The following is a 17,792-nucleotide window of genomic DNA, read 5'->3' on the forward strand; positions in this document are numbered from 1 at the left end:
AGATCTTCTCTGGCTCAGTTCAGCTTCTCCTTGACAAGCTGTCACCAACTGTCCTCTCAGTCTGCCAGCCCAATTCACTTTCCAGTGCAGGGTCATTTAAAGGGCCAGGCACATACAATATTTCACAGTGCATTTCCTCCCTTTTGTTGTAGCTCAGTGCTCAGTTTTGCAGCTGCTTCTCAATTATTTCCAATGTCTTTCCCAGGGTTCTGGGTGTCTGATGTGATCTTTCTGATGATCGATCAGAAGCATATCCACAACATAAGACCCTCACAGGGATGATCTCCTTCCTGCAATTTGGGTCCTTCCTCATGAACCTTTCTTATTTTCTGGGCCACCTTATCTTCCAACATCTTGTTCTTTGGAGTTCCTTTTCTAAGTCTCAGTCTCTGTCCCCAGCTCTGTGAAGCTTTGCTTAGTCTCCATGTCGGCTTTCAGGATGCTGTATTCAGCATCGTCTCCCTTATTGTCCTGCTCCTTAGCCTGTTGTTGATCTGCATTGAGCATGGCTGTCTTTTGTAGAAGACCAAAGTCATCCCCATAGGCCTGCCAGTGATTGGGTGCTCAACTTTTCTTGTTTGGCTCTGCTGACTGGCAGGGAAATGCTGTGGTTGGTGAGGATCTCTTTTCTACTCTTTTTTTTGGTCAGTGTTCAAGGTTTTCAGATGATCTGAGCTTTCTTAGTTGTAATTGTGTCCATAGCTTCTCATTTCTTGTTGTGATCCAACAATTCCATGTCCCCAACACAACACATTGCCACCTTTCATTCTGATGTTAACACAACCTTATAGTGTGTAGATTGATTTAATTCCAATGTTTTTTTATAAACATTTTTTATAAACATTTTATAAACAGTGTCTTTCAGCCTCTGTTGTTCCTTTCTCATTAATGTTCAGAAAATTTAAAGTTAACAGAGCATTATTTAGTCCACCCCTTGGGGTCTTTGTCCTTCCTTTTTGCTGTATCAGCATTTTTTTCTTTTTTCTTTTTTTTTTTTTTGGAGCTGGGGACCGAACCCAGGGCCTTGCGCTTGCTAGGCAAGCGCTCTACCACTGAGCCAAATCCCCAACCCCTGTATCAGCATTTTTAAAGGTACAATTAGATCTTTTTTTTTTAAATTTATTTTTTTATTAACTTGAGTATTTCTTTTCTTTTTTTTTTTTTAGTCAATGCTTTATTTCAGCAACAGAAAACAAAGTAGGTCAGAGGTTATCCTTGACAACCTAATATATATATATATATATATATATATATTTTTTTTTTTTATTAACTTGAGTATTTCTTATTTACATTTCGAGTGTTATTCCCTTTCCCGGTTTACGGGCCAGCATCCCCCTAGCCCCCCTCCCCTTCTTTATGGGTGTTCCCCTCCCCATCCTCCCCCCATTACCCCCCTCCCCCCAACAATCACGTTCACTGGGGGTTCAGTCTTAGCAGGACCCAGGGCTTCCCCTTACACTGGTGATCTTACTAGGATATTCAATGCTACCTATGAGGTCAGAGTCCAGGGTCAGTCCATGTATAGTCTTTAGGTAGTGGCTTAGTCCCTGGAAGCTCTGGTTGCTTGGCATTGTTGTTCATATGGGGTCTCGAGCCCCTTCAAGCTCTCCCAGTTCTTTCTCTGATTCCTTCAACGGGGGTCCTGTTCTCAGTTCAGTGGTTTGCTGCTGGCATTCGCCTCTGTATTTGCTATATTCTGGCTGTGTCTCTCAGGAGCGATCTACATCCGGCTCCTGTCGGTCTGTACTTCTTTGCTTCATCCATCTTGTCTAATTGGATGGCTGTATATGTATGGGCCACATGTGGGGCAGGCTCTGAATGGGTGTTCCTTCTGTGTCTGTTTTAATCTTTGCCTCTCTATTCCCTGCCATGGGTATTCTTGTTCCTCTTTTAAAGAAGGAGTGAAGCATTCACATTTTGATCATCTGTCTTGAGTTTCATTTGTTCTAGGCAACTAGGGTAATTCAAGCATTTGGGCTAATAGCCACTTATCAATGAGTGCATACCATGTGTGTTTCTCTGTGATTGGGTTACCTCACTCAGGATGATATTTTCCAGATCCCTCCATTTGCCTATGAATTTCATAAAGTCATTGTTTTTGATAGCTGAGTAATATTCCATTGTGTAGATGTACCATATTTTCTGTATCCATTCCTCTGTTGAAGGGCATCTGGGTTCTTTCCAGCTTCTGGCTATTATAAATAAGGCTGCTATGAACAAAGTGGAGCACGTGTCTTTTTTATATGTTGGGGCATCTTTTGGGTATATGTCCAAGAGAGGTAGAGCTGGGTCCTCAGGTAGTTCAATGTCCAATTTTCTGAGGAACCTCCAGACTGATTTCCAGGTTGGTTGTACCAGTTTGCAATCCCACCAACAATGGAGGAGTGTTCCTCTTTCTTCACATCCTCGCCAGCATTTGCTGTCACCTGAGTTTTTGATCTTTAGCCATTCTCACTGGTGTGAGGTGAAATCTCAGGGTTGTTTTGATTTGCATTTCCCTTATGACTAATGATGTTGGACATTTCTTTAGGTGTTTCTCAGCCATTTGGCATTCCTCAGCTGTGAATTCTTTGTTTAGCTCTGAACCCCATTTTTTAAAAAAGATTTATTTATTTATTTTGTATATGAGTACACTGTAGCTGTCTTCTGACACACCAGAAGAGGGCATTGGATTCCATTACAGATGGTTGTGAGCCACCATGTGGTTGCTGGGATTTGAACTCAGGACCTCTGGAAGAGCAGTCGGTGCTCTTAACCACTGAGCCATCTCTCCAGCCCCCTCTGAACCCCACTTTTTAATAGGGTTATTTGTCTCCCTGCAGTCTAACTTCTTGAGGTCTTTGTATATTTTGGATATAAGCCCTCTATCTGTTGTAGGATTGGTAAAGATCTTTTCCCAATCTGTTGGTTGCTGTTTTGTCCTAACCACAGTGTCCTTTGCCTTACAGAAGCTTTGCAGTTTTATGAGATCCCATTTGTCGATTCTTGATCTTAGAGCATAAGCCATTGGTATTTTGTTCAGGAAAATTTTCCCAGTGCCCATGTGTTCGAGATGCTTCCCCAGTTTTTCTTCTATTAGTTTGAGTGTATCTGGTTTGATGTGGAGGTCCTTGATCCACTTGGACTTAAGCTTTGTACAGGGTGATAAGCATGGATCGATCTGCATTCTTCTACATGTTGACCTCCAGTTGAACCAGCACCATTTGCTGAAAATGCTATCTTTTTTCCATTGGATGGTTTTGGCTCCTTTGTCAAAAATCAAGTGACCATAGGTGTGTGGGTTCATTTCTGGGTCTTCATTTCTATTCCATTGGTCTATCTGTCTGTCTCTGTACCAATACCATGCAGTTTTTATCACTATTGTTCTGTAATACTGCTTGAGTTCAGGGATAGTGATTCCCCCTGAAGTCCTTTTATTGTTGAGGATAGTTTTAGCTATCCTGGGTTTTTTGTTATTCCAGATGAATTTGCAAATTGTTCTGTCTAACTCTATGAAGAACTGGATTGGTATTTTGATGGGGATTGCACAATTAAATCTTTTTACAACTACTTGTCCTGTAGTCTTGTGTCATATACCTGTATTGTGGCTTATATTATAATATGCAAAGAATTCCTTCATCTTATTGGAGACATATATCACTGTCATTCTTAAATTGTACAGGTACCCCCATACTTGCCATTACTTCCAATAATTTTATAATTATAAAATCAGCCTTGTCAGAACTCAAAATAGTTGCTCATTGAAATCCTGAGCCTATATCAATGGTATGTGTACAAACTTTAGTTTGTCAAATTCTGCAAAGTGAAACATATTCATTTCATTTCTTTTGGTACTCTGATGGTAACTTATTTGTAATGAAGTTTGGTTCTACAAAAAACAAGATTGACATTTTCTCATAATTTACTTGTCTTGTTGCCAAGTGATAGAAAAAATTTGAATTTTACCATTAACACAGTATTGGTTATGAAGTTTTGAGGCTTCTAGCTCTTGTTTTACTAATGGTCAATTTCCTCACTTTCTTGTGCTAGTTGACCTGGCAAGCGTGTAGGAGATCAAATATGGGTCATACTTAATAATTTGTTTCTAATTATTGCAGTTGTATAAAAATGTTAATTCTTAGTTACCAGCAGTTTCTGTCTGCAAAATAATTCTTTTTTTGGGAGAGTAATTATGTTAATAGGTCAGAAAAATCAAATAGAACCATAAAAACTTCATACAATTCTCTCTCTTTCAATTTTTTTTATTTTGGAACTGAATTACATGGGCTTTGGATTACTTTGCTAATTTATTTTTCTGCTGTATAACTGGCCATTCTTAATTTATTTGCATCAGTAAAAATAATGTAGGCACTTCAGGAATTGGTATTCACATTAAAATACATAAGAGAATCCCATTAGTTCTTTTTATAAATAAAGGCATTTGCTTTTAGGATATTAGATGGTTAATTTCTCCCAGAGAGATTCCACAAGTTCTTTCCCACTCTTTATTGATTACCCATAACATAGTAATCTTAGCATTAGTATAAAGCACTATGATTTGTGCTGGGTCTATGCCTGATAGTTCATAAAGTCTTATTTTATAATTGAGTCAGAAACATTTTCTTTGTCTTTAATTTTTTACTTTGTATGTTATGAAAATCCATTCTAAAATACTATCTTTCCTTTGCATAATGAGCCCAGTAGGAGAATTAGTCGAAGGCAACAGAGAGTCCTGTTTGGGTTCTCTGTGATCCACGTGTGCATCTTGATATCTCTATTAAGTTTAACTCTATTAAAACCCCCACCCCCATATAGTTTCCCGATGGCAAGACATTGCCTTGGATATCTCTCTTGGACCTAAGTTCATTGGTCCAATGGTAACCCTTGCCACATCATCTGCACCCTCCTGGAAGTCTGCACTTTCTGAATTATGTTTTGGAAGACAATTGCCCTTAGAGATGCCTTGGCCACAATTTTGTTTCAAATGTCCCTATTCCCCACAATTAAAGAACCAGGCCCTCTGTTATGGGAGACCTATAGCTGTAGCTTGACCTGTTATACTAGCTGTGTATAAGTTAGAACCAATATCATTCATGTTCTTTATCTGTTCATCTATGGGCTTAGCCTGTTCCTTCACTGGCCTTATGACTTTTTACACTCCACATTTTCAGTTTTGATTGCTAGGGTCTCTATCAACACTTGTTTTGTATTGGAGTATGGTATAATCTTATTTACTGCTGAGATTAATCTTTGTAAAAAAAACAATGATGGCTTCTTCAAAGCCTCGGAATTTCTGAAAATGATGTTTGATTTCTTTTCAGGCTTGTAAACTTTGCCCCATGCTCTTAAAGAAACATTGTTCTATGATTGCTTCTTCAATTGAACCTGTTCTTGCATATCAGCATAATAACTTTTACCTATCAACCGGTTCCTCCCCAAATTAATTTCTCTTGCTCTATTGTGCTGTTCCAAATTCCTGACTACTCTTCACTATGAAAACCATTGCCATTTAAGGACCAGCCTCTAGTACAACTGTGACCAATGCCCTCCATTCTTAGGGAATACACCTATTCTGAATATTCCAATGTAGCGTTTGTTTCACTTATGCTGGGTGCATCAAATAAAATATCATTGCCTCCTTAAACTGCTTTAGGCCTTCCATTTCTATAGAATGCAACCTCTCTCATGATAACCTTGTGGATTATCCTCATTAGCAGGCATATGCTTTGTAAGTACTGGGAACGCTCTTGGTGATTTTGACCAAGGACTGCTGTGGGTTTATCCCTATTTCTTGAAGAAAAAAAAGCTTTTATTTGACCATTCTTTTTCATTTCTCTGATACAACTGCCCATTGACACATTTCCTCCCTCTTTTTCTATGTGGGGAAACTCCCTTCTTTTGAATTAGTCACTGGAAATGAACATATTTGTTCTCCTTTTTCTTGATGCTCTCTTATTACCAAGTTGCTCTGTTTCCGCCAGTAATGTTTCCAGTTGGCTAACCAGTGTTTTAACATTCTTATAAACTAATTAAGTCAAAACAAGGAAAAACGGGGGAAAATGGCTAAAAACAATGGAGGGTATATTCCAACAACAGCATCTGTAAATACACTGTCAGCTTTTTCAAACAAATTACCCATCCCTTCTTTTCTGTTCCTTGATCGTACTTGAAATAAAGCTTCCCATCCTGCCTAGCCACAATGGTGGCCAAATTTCTCTTAATGTAAGGTTGGTTTGTTTTGTTTCTGATTTGTTTTTCTTCCTTCAAACAGATTCCACATTGGGTGCTCAATTTTCCTTTGGCTTAAAATTTTTCCCTTTTTGTTTTATAGTTCTTTGTCTCTATAAACTTATATAGCTACTTCATTTGTGGTTTTTTCATGGGTTCTTCTTTTGTTTGTTCCCTAACACTATTGTCTCTGCCTCTGCCCAGCTTCTCCTGAGTAAACTGTGACCAACTGTCTTCTCACTGCTAGCTCATTCTAATTGTTTCTTAGTTTCACTCTCCAAAATGTCTTCTTTACTCTTTTCAAGCCCTGCCTAAGGTCTTCTTTCTTCTTTGCTGACACACTCTTCTGTCTCCTGAACCCTACTTCTCCTCCTACTCTCTCCCACTTCCTTCTCACTTCTCCCCTCCCTCTCAGCTTCTGTTGGCTTTCTACCCAATTCTGTTCCCAGAAGTCCAAGAGCCAACTGTCACTGAAGAGCATAGGGTCATTTAAAGGGCCAGGCACATAAAGTATTTCTTACTGCAGGAATTTGTTCCTATGTGGCTCTGCTTAGCTATGCAGAGGTTGTAACTTACCTGTAGATCAGTGAGACTCTGCATGGAAAATGTTCATGGATGAAAAAATAAGTACAGGCTAAGGGAGCAGGTCCTGGCTGAGTCTATGAGCCTTGTGCACGGAATAGGTCCCCACATCTCCTCATTCATTCATCAGGAAAGGTACTGCAACACAGCAATATTTCCTCTGCGCGCGCTCTCTCTCTTTCTGGTGTGAGTATGTGTGTGTGTTTGTGTGTCCCTAGATGTAAGAGAGGTAGGAGAGCATGATGGTGCCCATGTTGTACATATGTGTAGGTACATGCTTGCATAGGTGCTTATGGTCTGGGTGCTTGTATATACAAGTATGTGTGCATGTGTGCCTGTATGCATTTATGTGTGAGTGTGTGTATGTGCAGGCACACACTCATTTGTGTTTCTAAAGACATGTATGTTCAATTGCTCCGGAAACATGTTAAAGTTGGTAAAGACCAATTTTAATGAGAAAAGTACTCTGTCAGTTCACTTGGCATCCAATGAATTGTCAAGTACAGCAGACCAACATTTTACATGGCCACCTAGCTCCCTATAACAAACAGAAATAAAACCTGCTGTGAACACAGATTTTCAAAGATTTGTAGAGGCAAGCTATATATCTGCATGGAGATTCGTTAGAGATAAAACAAAGGACTATGGGTACATGGAGGAGAGAAGGAGGCTGCTGTGGCAAATCCATGTTCTTGAAGGTCAGGACACACTGCCTAAGTGTTTATGTGTGTTTTCTGCCCTTGGTGCATGCTGACTGTTCACTGCAAGGTCAGGGGACTCATTGTTCCTTCTCAGCATCCCGGATGGTTTTCCTCAGCGCCTCCTGCCATTTTCTTTCCAGCTGTGCCTAATCTTGACTCAGTTAGCATTGGCTTTGGAGTTTGCTATGATTTTATTTGAGAGATGGAGTTGCATCTGCATCCAGTAAAATTCCCAGAGCTGTGCTGAGGTGCAAAACCAGGGCGGTCTCCAACAGCCCCTTTAGGCTTGTGATTGTTTAAAGTGCTCACTGTGTCCTGTCTGTAGCTCTCTGTAACTGCTGTATTTCAAAATCATTCCCTCTGAGTTAAAATCAGCCACAAGGAAGGTTGCAAGAAATGTGAGCCTTCAGACTGTGCTGGTGATGTAAAATGGGGTGTCCCCATGAAGAAGCCATGAACAACTCTTCAGATATATGAACTGCAATCCCTGTTGACCCAGGGATTCCAGAACAAGAAGTAGGTGTCCTCAGAGAAACTAGGGCGCATCAGGTTTGTAGTGGTCCTCCTTAGAGCAGCCCTGAAGGAGAAACTATACAGATGTCATGAATCTTGCGTGAAAAAGGATAACATAGAGCAGCCCTTCCATGGACTACTGGTCAGTACGAGATAATACTTGTAAGCACTTGGCCTTCAACTAGTCATCCTTACCTTACTCAGAATATCCCTGACACAGTCACGGTACAGGGAGGGAAGTTTTATTTTTGGCTCCTTGTTATGGAGATTTTCTAGTTGCCTGGGGTTATAGCTTTAGACCTGAAGTCAGGCAGGCTATGTTAAAGGGAGCTTCATTTGGAGGAAGCTGCTCCCCATGGAGCAACTGGGAAACAGTGCACAATACAAGATGCTGGTCCACTACCATACAAGATGCTGGTCTAAGGATGTGCTGGCATCCAAGCCTACATTTCACAGTCTTGGGAACTTGCTAAGCATGCATAGCTCGCTGGCAAGACCTCATGGGTAAAACTTTATTGTTCATTAGGTGTACAGGAAAAGCACTTATCGATACTTGTCTGTATCTCCTGACCACTATGTTCTTATCCCATCCAAGAAACTATTGGAGAAAGGTGATGTTTGTTTGTTTGTTTTTTCTAGTCCCTCATAGTGTGTAGTTCACAGTTCAGTTTCTAACATTTTTATAGCTGAAAAAAATCTAAGCCTACACGTTCTCTGAGACTATTTCCTTGGGATACAGGGAATGACCTCAACTGAAAATTATTGCTAGATTGTGCAGCAGAACAGAGCTGATTCAGACTCTGCGGCTGACATGGCAGCCCATCACCAGGTCCGTCCCCTCTTTCTCTAGGTCTAAAATCCCCTAGCATGAGGATGTAGCAGAGCCTAGGATGAGCGCTCCCTCAGACAGAGCTGCTGCAGCAGGAGCACTGAGTGTTCACAGCAAGTAAGCCACCATTGCATCCAATCCCAGCAAGCATGGCAGTTGTGGGTGGGTTTTCTTCCTTTGCTTTGCTGTGTGCAAATAGGCCCTGATTTTGTCTAGCCTGTGGCCCAGCAAGAGTGCTTCTGTGTCTGACTGCCTTTCCTTCACGGATAGCACCCATGAGAAAACTGAGGGGGCAAACGAAAGCCACAGAGAACTGGAAACAACATTCCACACTCTAAGATCAAGGCCTCCTCAGGAAAAGACACGTCCTGTAGCTGTGAACTCACCAGTGAGGCAAATCCCAACTGAACTCTAGGGGATACAGCCCTAATCTGAAGCATGAGTCTGTTGGCTAACCATTGCAATGGAAAGAAAGCATCAGGAATTAGCCTGACATATAAAGAAGCCAAAGACAAGAGTTGCTCAGAATTCTGACACCCACCAGCAAGTTGTCCCAGTAAGGGGGACAACAACAAGGAGTTGGTGAGCAAAGTTCCTCTATTAGGGGCTTTCGCAAGTTGACTGAATCCTCATTCCTCCATATGTGGTAGGATGGAGGACTATATTGATGTCACACTGTTATTTAGACACACTATACCAAAAAGCATCACATTCTTTCTACAGTACAGTATTGAAGCCACGCCATATCACACCCATGGGATGCTGACATTAATGCTCTACGGAGATGACAACAATCCCTCACTCCTCTTAGCAGTAATTTGTTCTTCCATAAGGAAAATTGGTGTATATTGTTATGTCTCAAAGCCTGGATTAAAGGATTGATCCTTAGGAAGGTTGTTTAGAGGACATCCAAGTTTTATTTGCCATTTTTGGATAGGCAGATTTTCTCCAATACAGTATTTTAGTATCAAATAAGCACACAGAGGCAGGTGTTGGCTGAAAGAATAACATAGTGGCCAACACAGTACACGATCAGCCTGCTGTAAAGGCTATTCCTTTTCACAGGTCAAAGGCTATGTATTACACCAGCAGCTGTGATAATTTATGAAGAAGCATTAATTAGGGCTACAATGAATCTTCTTTCTTTTTAAAAAATTTTTTTATTAGATATAATTCTTTACTTATATTTCAAATGTTATTCCTCTTCCCAGTTTCCTGTTCATAAGCCCCCATTTCCTACCCCCACCTCGCCCATATGGGTATTCCTCCTACACATCCCTCTTATTGCCCCCTCCATATTCCCCTGCACTGGGGGTCCAACCTTGGCAGGACCAAGGGCTTCCCCTTCCCCTGGTGCCCCAACAAGGCTATTCTTTGTTACATGTGCAGTTGGAGCCCTGGGTCAGTCCATGTATAGTCTTTGGTTAGTGGTTTATCCCTGGAAGCTCTGGTTGGCTGGCATTATTGTTTTTTATGGGGTTGCAAGCTCCTTCAACTCTCTCAATACATCCTCTAATACATCCTTGCCAGCATCTGCTGTCACCTGAGTTTTTGATCTTAGCTATTCTGACTGGTGTGAGGTGGAATCTCAGGGTTGTTTTGATTTGCATTTCCCTAATGACTAAGGATGTTGAACATTTCCTTAGGTGCCTTTTGGCCATTCGATAATCCTCAGCTGAGAATGTTTTGTTTAGCTCTGTACCCCATTTTTTAATAGGGTTACTTGGCTCTCTGGAGCCTAACTTCTTGAATTCTTTGTATATTTTGGATATTAGCCCTCTATCAGATGTAAGATTGGTAAAGATATTTTCCCAATCTGTTGGTTGCCGTTTTGTCCTAATGACAGTGTCTTTTGCTTTACAAACGCTTTGCATTTTTATGAGGTCCCATTTGTCGATTCTTGATCTTAGAGCATGAGCCATTGGTGTTTTGTTCAGGAAATCCCACCCCCCCATCCATGTCTTTGAGACTCTTCCCCACTTTTTCTACTTTCAAACTAATAGAGTTTGAGTGTATCTGGTTTGATGTGGAGGTCCTTGATCCACTTGGACTTAAGCTTTGTACATGGTGATAAGAATGGATCGATTTTCATTCTTCTACATGCCAACCTCTGCTTGAACCAGCAGCATTTGTTGAAAATGCTATCTTTCTTCCATTGGATGGTTTTAGCTCCTTTGTCAAAGATCAAGTGAGTATAGGTGTGTGGGTTCATTTCTGGGTCTTCAGTTCTGTTCCACTGATCTATCTGCCTGTCTCTGTACCAATACCATACAGTTTTTATGACTATTGTTCTGTAATACTGCTTAAAGTCAGAGATGGTGATTCCCCCAGAAGTTCTTTTATTTTTGAATATATTTTTTGCTATCCTGGTTTTTTTGTTATTCCAAATGAATTTGAAAATTGCTCTTTCTATCTCTATAAAGAATTGAGTAGGAATTTTGATGGAGATTGCATTGAATCTGTAGATTGCTTTTGGTAAAATGGCCATCTTTACTATATTAATCCTGCCAATCCATGAGCATGGAAGATCTTTCCATCTTCTGAGATCTTCCTCAATTTCTTTCTTCAGAGACTTGAAGTTCTTGTCATACAGATCTTTCACTTGCTTGGTTAAAGTCACACCAAGATATTTTATATTATTTGGGACTATGTGAAGGGTGTCATTTTCTTAATTTCTTTCTCAGCCTGTTTATCCTTTGAGTAGAGGAAGGCTACTATTTGTTTGAGTTAATTTTATACCCTGACACTTTGCTGAAGTTGTTTATCAGGTTAAGTAGTTACAATGAATTTTCTAACAACTACCATACAATGATATGCCATGGTCAGTAGGGACTAGCAATCTCTTTGCTTAGAAACATCAGATAATATGATGTTGGAGTGCTATGATGAATGATTCTGGATATTGTTAAATCAGCCAAAAAGCATGTATATACAAGATGCAATCCCAAAATAATCCAGAGGCATTTTTGGGGACCTACATCCAGCACAAAGAAGGTGATTCCTAGATTCCTAGATTGCGATCAGAACCAGGTGACTGTAAATAAAGCAATATGGGAATCACTTGTTCATTCATTGATAGTATAACAACTAGATAGTCACAGCACACATGACATTCATGGGCATGTCCTGAGTTTGCCACCCAATGTTCTCCTGTACATAATGAGATTTATACAAACCCCTCAGATGACCAAAATGTCAAGATCAAAGATAATATTGATTTTTCAGATCAATCAACACTTGCTGAGTTATTTGAAAAACCAATTTGAGGACCCCACAAATTATTCATTCATCTTACAGACCTGAATCCAAGTGAAGAGAACAATGGTGAGTATCATGTGGTTAATATGTACCCCAGAGGTACCAAATGCTGTCATTGTGGGTTATTAGCTATGCTATGCCTTGCCACATTGATATCTGATCTTTTATACTAGTGGGATGCCATTTCTGTGATACAATGTATGAGAGAAATCAACTTTAACAGGAAGCTTTGGTGCCAGGAGGCATCTAGGAGAAGCTGACACTAGCAGGTGACCTTTCTGAGATGTTTCCACCAAGGGCTGAAAAGTTATGTTGGATTCCCATCTTCAGGCAAGGCTGAGGCGATTACATCTGGGCAAAGATTCTTGCTATTAATTTGCTTTCCAGTAATTATTAAATATACATAACAATCACTAGGTATTAGCACACCTTTTTGAGCGGATTTCTGCAGAATTACAAAGGTGCACTATCTTGTAGTCATGCTATCTAGACAAATAGATGATTTCTTAATACTTCATGATGGTCCTATAAGAATCAACCCTTTCTTCATTTCCTAAGAACCCCGTCTGGGTATGTTCCCAACAGCTGACATTAATCTTCTCCCAAAGATCAAAATTCCCTGTACCAAGAGATACCAGGCATGGCTGCTAGTGGCTGCTTTGCTCAGGGCTCTCTGGTGAACTCCAAGTCACCACTGGGATAGCAGGGACAGAGCCTAGCTACAGCTATTCACAGCTAAGTTAAAGGGTGATTGGAGGTAAAACCTGGTTCTAGACTCAGTCTCTCATCTCTAATTTGTGCTTTTGATTGCTGTCACCAGTCATCTCATAGCATACACACATACTCCTATTGTTTAGAGATCATAGAGGTCTCAGATGCTTATGTCACAAAGTGTCCCCAAAACTATTAGAATAAAAGATACACTCAGCACTTCCTCATTTGGGGAATCATAATATTTAGAAAGTATGAAGCCAGAGGAAAAACTAAACACCTATTTCTTTTTTTTTTTGCTTCCCACTAACAAATCTTTATTTCATTCATGAAAGCAGTAAATCATCCACATTCACCTTCCTCGCCCAGTAATTCAAAAGGAAAAACCCAAAAAGATTAGTAAAGAAAAATGTAGGAATTGACATCCCCTAAATTTTTAAAATATATGTTTAAGGTTGAAAAATGTTTTAAGTTTGTAATTCCTAGTAGGAAAACATTATCTGAACGAACACTCTAATGGTAAACCACTGTAAAATGCCTCAGCCGCATATGATGCAGAGGGTAGGGATTATCTTCGAAGCGCCCCAGCTCTCCGGTGAGGTCAGAGGTACACTGGTTTGTATTATTGCCACATCCAGTAAGTGAGCTAAGCTGTTCTTCATTCAGCAAGGGCTTTGACATTATGAGTGACCTCCAAACTTGGCTGACAATTTACTGATGAGATTCATAACCTTTGGGTTGTTCTGATAGTTTGACATATTTGATGGGTTCTGGGCCACATCCTGGAAAGCCACCATGACTTCTGGATCCTGCATGGCTGCAAGAACCTCTGGGTCACTGAGGATTTCGTTGAGTCCAGGCATTCCTGCCATTCCTGGCATGGCCCCTCCCATTCCAGGCATTCCTCCAGAAAAATTTCCAGGCATTCCCCCTGGAAAACCACCTGGAAAAGAGCCAAACTGAGATCCAGATTGTCTTCTGGCTTCTTCTTCCCTTTGGGCTTTTTCATGCTCTTCTCGAGCCTTCTTCACCCTTTCTATTCGTTCTTTTATCTCTCGCTCTTCACGTTTTCGCTCATACTTTCTCCGATGTTCAGCAATCTTTTGAGCCCGAGGCTGGACTTCTCTGAGCATTGCACTGGCATCCTCGTCATAATCCAGTTTACAGGAAGGGCAAGATTGCGAGCTGCTTCTTCCCAGTGACCCAGGAGTCTGTGCGCTTTCCCTCTCTATTTGTATGGTTGAGCTGAATCAGGGTTTATTTCAATAGTTCTGTCACAGTCTCGGATGGCAGCATTTGGCTTCTGTAATTTGACGAAAACACTGGCTCTCTTGGCATACAGAATGGCCAAGCGAGGGTTTAGCTTGATGGCGTCTGTGAACAAGTCAATGGCTTTCTGGAGCTCACCATCATTTAGAGCGTCGATGGCAGCCCCCTTCTTTTCATTTGCTTCATCCATCATCGCCTCAGTTATCTCTGCATTTTCATCTCCCATTTCTTGTGGAGCATCAGTGTCTGCTTCAATTACACCTTCATTGTCAATTTCTAGATCGCTCTCCTCACTCGATGGCTCCTCTGTCTTTATGTTGTCCTCTGTCGTCTTGTCTCTTTTTTCTTCCTTAGTGTTTTCTTCTGACTTCGCTTTATGAGTAGCAGGCGGTACTTTACCCCCCCACGCTCTCCACCCACTCCCTCAGGAAACGCATTTCCTCGGTGTGCAGGACGCTCGGGTCCTGCCTACACATCTTCACGAAGGCCGGAAGCTCGCTCACTTTGCGGGGATCCATAGTGGTGAGGCTGGAAGCTTCTGGCGGTGGGCGGCTGCGGAGGCCCGATGCCAAGCCCGGGAGCGGCTCAACGTGACCAAGTAGAAGGGGCTAAACACCTATTTCTTACATAAGGATCCACCATTCAAATCATTATATACTTTTATATTTACCACCAACTAATTCAGAACCAAAAACCCATTATTCTAACGGCTCAATCCCTTTGGGTACTACACAACACAAATTTAATAATTCTTCATTAGGCTTTTAGTTTTTGTTTTCGATATTCTCTTAATTGAATTCTTACTGCATATGAACTTTCAAAGTTGGTATGTACAGATATAAGAGTTTCTGTGGATATGTACTAGATATATGAGTCTGGAACTAATGATTGCTTTGACCTTTGCTGTCCTTTGACTCTACATTACTAGGTACCTTGTGGTAAAGCAACTGACTAGCTGAGTAGCTTTTCTTTCCCTGTAAAATAATATTTCTTTCTTTATTAATTTATCTGATGATTTATTTATGTGTGCATGCATATGTTACATTCCACATGTGAAGACAGAGGACAACTCGAAGGAGCTGGTTGCTAGTTTCCTTTCTCTGTTGTTCTCCACTTTATTTCCTGAGGCATGGTCTCCTGTGGACCTAGCAGCTTGCCCTTTTATTGTCTAGTGAGCCATCTCATGCTGAGGATCCTGTTTCTGTTCCTGAATCTTCCATGGAATGACAGACAAGCTATCAGATTTATTCGAACTCTGGTCCTCACACTTTATGGCACATACCTTATTCAATGAACCATCTTCCCAGCTCTGATGTACTAGCTTCCTTCTGTTCCACAGATCTTGAACCTATTGATTGCTAGGTATTATTTAAATCTTTAAATGGTAGTCCTTTTTACAGGCTCTACAATTTAGAATACCAGTTCCTCTTTCAGTATTGTATTTTTCCTCTTGAGAAGCTTCTGAAGGGGTCTATTTATTTCATTTTTTTGCTCCACTCCAAAAGGAGTCCATAGGTCATCAGTACCAGGAGCAGACCAGGAAACTAGGCCATAAAACATCTGCTCCAGAAACAGACCCCCAAAGTCCAGGAATAAGAGAATAAGATCCCCAACTGAGGAGCAGCCAGAAGAGAGCTACATGAATGGGAGGTAACTTACCTCAGGATTGGACATCTGTGCTGGGCAGCCTCTGCTGTGGTTTCTCATTCTTGAGGCAGGAATGCAGTCCATCTGGGGCATCCCCTCACCATACCAATGGAGTTTTATATTATGTCACACTGACATAATAGCCAATAAATTGTCCTAACTTCAGAGCTTTGGCCCCTATGAATCATATTAGAGAAAACTATCCCAGTTCCCTATAAAAGAAGCCTGAGCATCTCTGTCTGGGTTGCCATTTTGATGTGGTGACCCCTGCATGCTGGCCTTTTCTGCAGAATAAACTCTCTTTGTACTTATACACTATTTGATTCTGCGGTCTGGCTTCTGTGATTTCTCAAACCCCAAACACTTCACTGGAAGGATGAAGGGATGTGGGACTCCAAACTTACTGACTTTTGTAAGGAATACTAAAACTTCAAGTTATCTTAACATGGGGCCCTCCTTACTGAATGTGCCTCTGTACCACAACCAAACCATTTCCCTTTGTAAACCTCAGACTATGAACAGCTCTTGCTGGGTTTGAAGAAGCAGGCTTCTCATGTTTTCATTTCGTTCCTTCATACCCAAGAATACTCTTCTACCTCTGGTGACTCATAGTTCCTGCATCCCTACATCTTCAGTCTGATGACAATACACTAGGCTCTTACAAACTCTCAGACTTTCTCATAACAAATTCCAGGGAATTATTTCAGTCCTCCTTTCTCCTGATTACTGTGCAAACCCTGCACCATTTGTACTGTGGGCAATTCTGCTAGTTCTCCACCAAATATCACTGACCAGTACAGCTGATATATATCCAATTAAAGACTCAGCTTTACCAGCATCCCATGCAGAGGAAATGCAGGTGACATTGTCACACTCATTAGGCTAATCCCAGACATCCCAACATCCTGTAAGGTCCATGTTAAATTCTAATCAGCATGACATGATAGTGCTCTTTGTGTTTGCTTGATTTACATATGATCCATATGCGTATTCCCATGTAGGCAGTAACCACCCAACACTGTCATTCTGAGGCCTAGGTTCTCTCCAGGTTCACTTGTTCCTATGACCTCAGATGGCCTCTATTCAGCCAGGGCAGAGAAAAGCATCAGAGACTAGGCAGCAATAGGAAAGTTAAAACTCAGCAATACGATAACACATAACTACCAGGAGAGCAGAGATTGTACTTTATGTATGTGCCAGAAACGAGGAAACTGGTCTGGTCCAAGAGAAGGCAGTCTTTGCCATAAGACTTTGTCACCTGGCCACCCAGATCTGGCCAGTTAGACCAGTAGGCATGGCAGGAGCAAACCATGCACACTGCTCCCCAACTGTGTGTATTCCTGGGCACAAAATCTCACCCGATCTGTCCCTTATGCTTCAGATCAGCATGTGTTTCTCACTCTCTGTCATAACAGACATAGGAGTCAACATTTCCATTTTCTTCCTATTTCTGTCTTAATCCAAGAGTTCATTTGCCCTGGGGTATAATCTGAAGCAATGTCCCAATCCCCAGCACCCCTGAGCTTCTACAGCTGTGAGAATGAAGCTTGAGAACAAGAGTCTGAGATAAAAACACAGGTTAGTTTGGTTGTGTTTTCAAGCCTGCAGTGATGGGCAACTTACAAAGTTTTAGTGACGTTAATTTTAGTTTGTAATAATACTTTTCCAAAACTTAAAAAAAACAGGTACAGAAGAGTATTTTAACACAAAGATTAGTGTCTTCTGTGTAGACCAACCACTCTCCTGTCAGTTTAACTCACTCCGAGCCCATGTGCGATTCCTTGTCTCTGACTGCCAGCCCCCTCTTGTCTTCCCATGCTTATGGAGTTGGCTAGAGTATACTGTTTGTTGTTAAACCATTGGATAGTGGTATGGTGTGGTTTTCTGTTTGTGTTCAAGATGATCACAGAAAGAAGTAATTTATCCTCCCCTCCTCTCCATCCCAGTGATAACCATTCATTCTGGAATGCGGGTGTTTAAACATCTGATTGAGTATTCCAGAGTCTATCCTGATGAAATGTAAGGTTGTAATATTTTGTGACTAATACATTAGCATCAGCTGATATCACAGATGC

General features: G+C 41.0%; 1 protein-coding gene and 1 pseudogene across 4 annotated transcripts in view; one reads left to right on the forward strand and one right to left on the reverse strand.

The window, feature by feature from the left end:
- The first annotated feature begins 6,672 nt into the window (after window positions 1–6,672).
- Window positions 6,673–17,792, forward strand: part of Dlgap5l1 (DLG associated protein 5 like 1) — a 43,763-nt gene continuing 32,643 nt past the window's right edge. Inside the window, exons 1-3 of one of the 4 annotated variants that reach the window (XM_087551480.1) lie at window positions 6,674–6,924; window positions 8,854–8,949; window positions 12,058–12,156. Coding sequence is in view for 2 of the 4 variants with exons in the window: in XM_087551479.1 (XP_087407605.1) it covers window positions 12,154–12,156 (3 nt within the window). In the remaining 2 variants the exon portion in view is untranslated. Of the gene's footprint in view, window positions 6,925–8,853; window positions 8,950–12,057; window positions 12,157–17,792 lie in introns of all 4 variants that reach the window. The other 3 variants (XM_087551478.1, XM_087551481.1, XM_087551479.1) reach the window with 3 other exon arrangements.
- On the reverse strand, window positions 13,399–14,679 carry St13-ps6 (ST13, Hsp70 interacting protein, pseudogene 6; annotated as a pseudogene).

Source organism: Rattus norvegicus, chromosome 5, assembly GCF_021556685.1.
Source record: "Rattus norvegicus strain SHRSP/BbbUtx chromosome 5, alternate assembly SHRSP_T2T, whole genome shotgun sequence".
Classification (NCBI taxonomy): domain Eukaryota; kingdom Metazoa; phylum Chordata; class Mammalia; order Rodentia; family Muridae; genus Rattus; species Rattus norvegicus.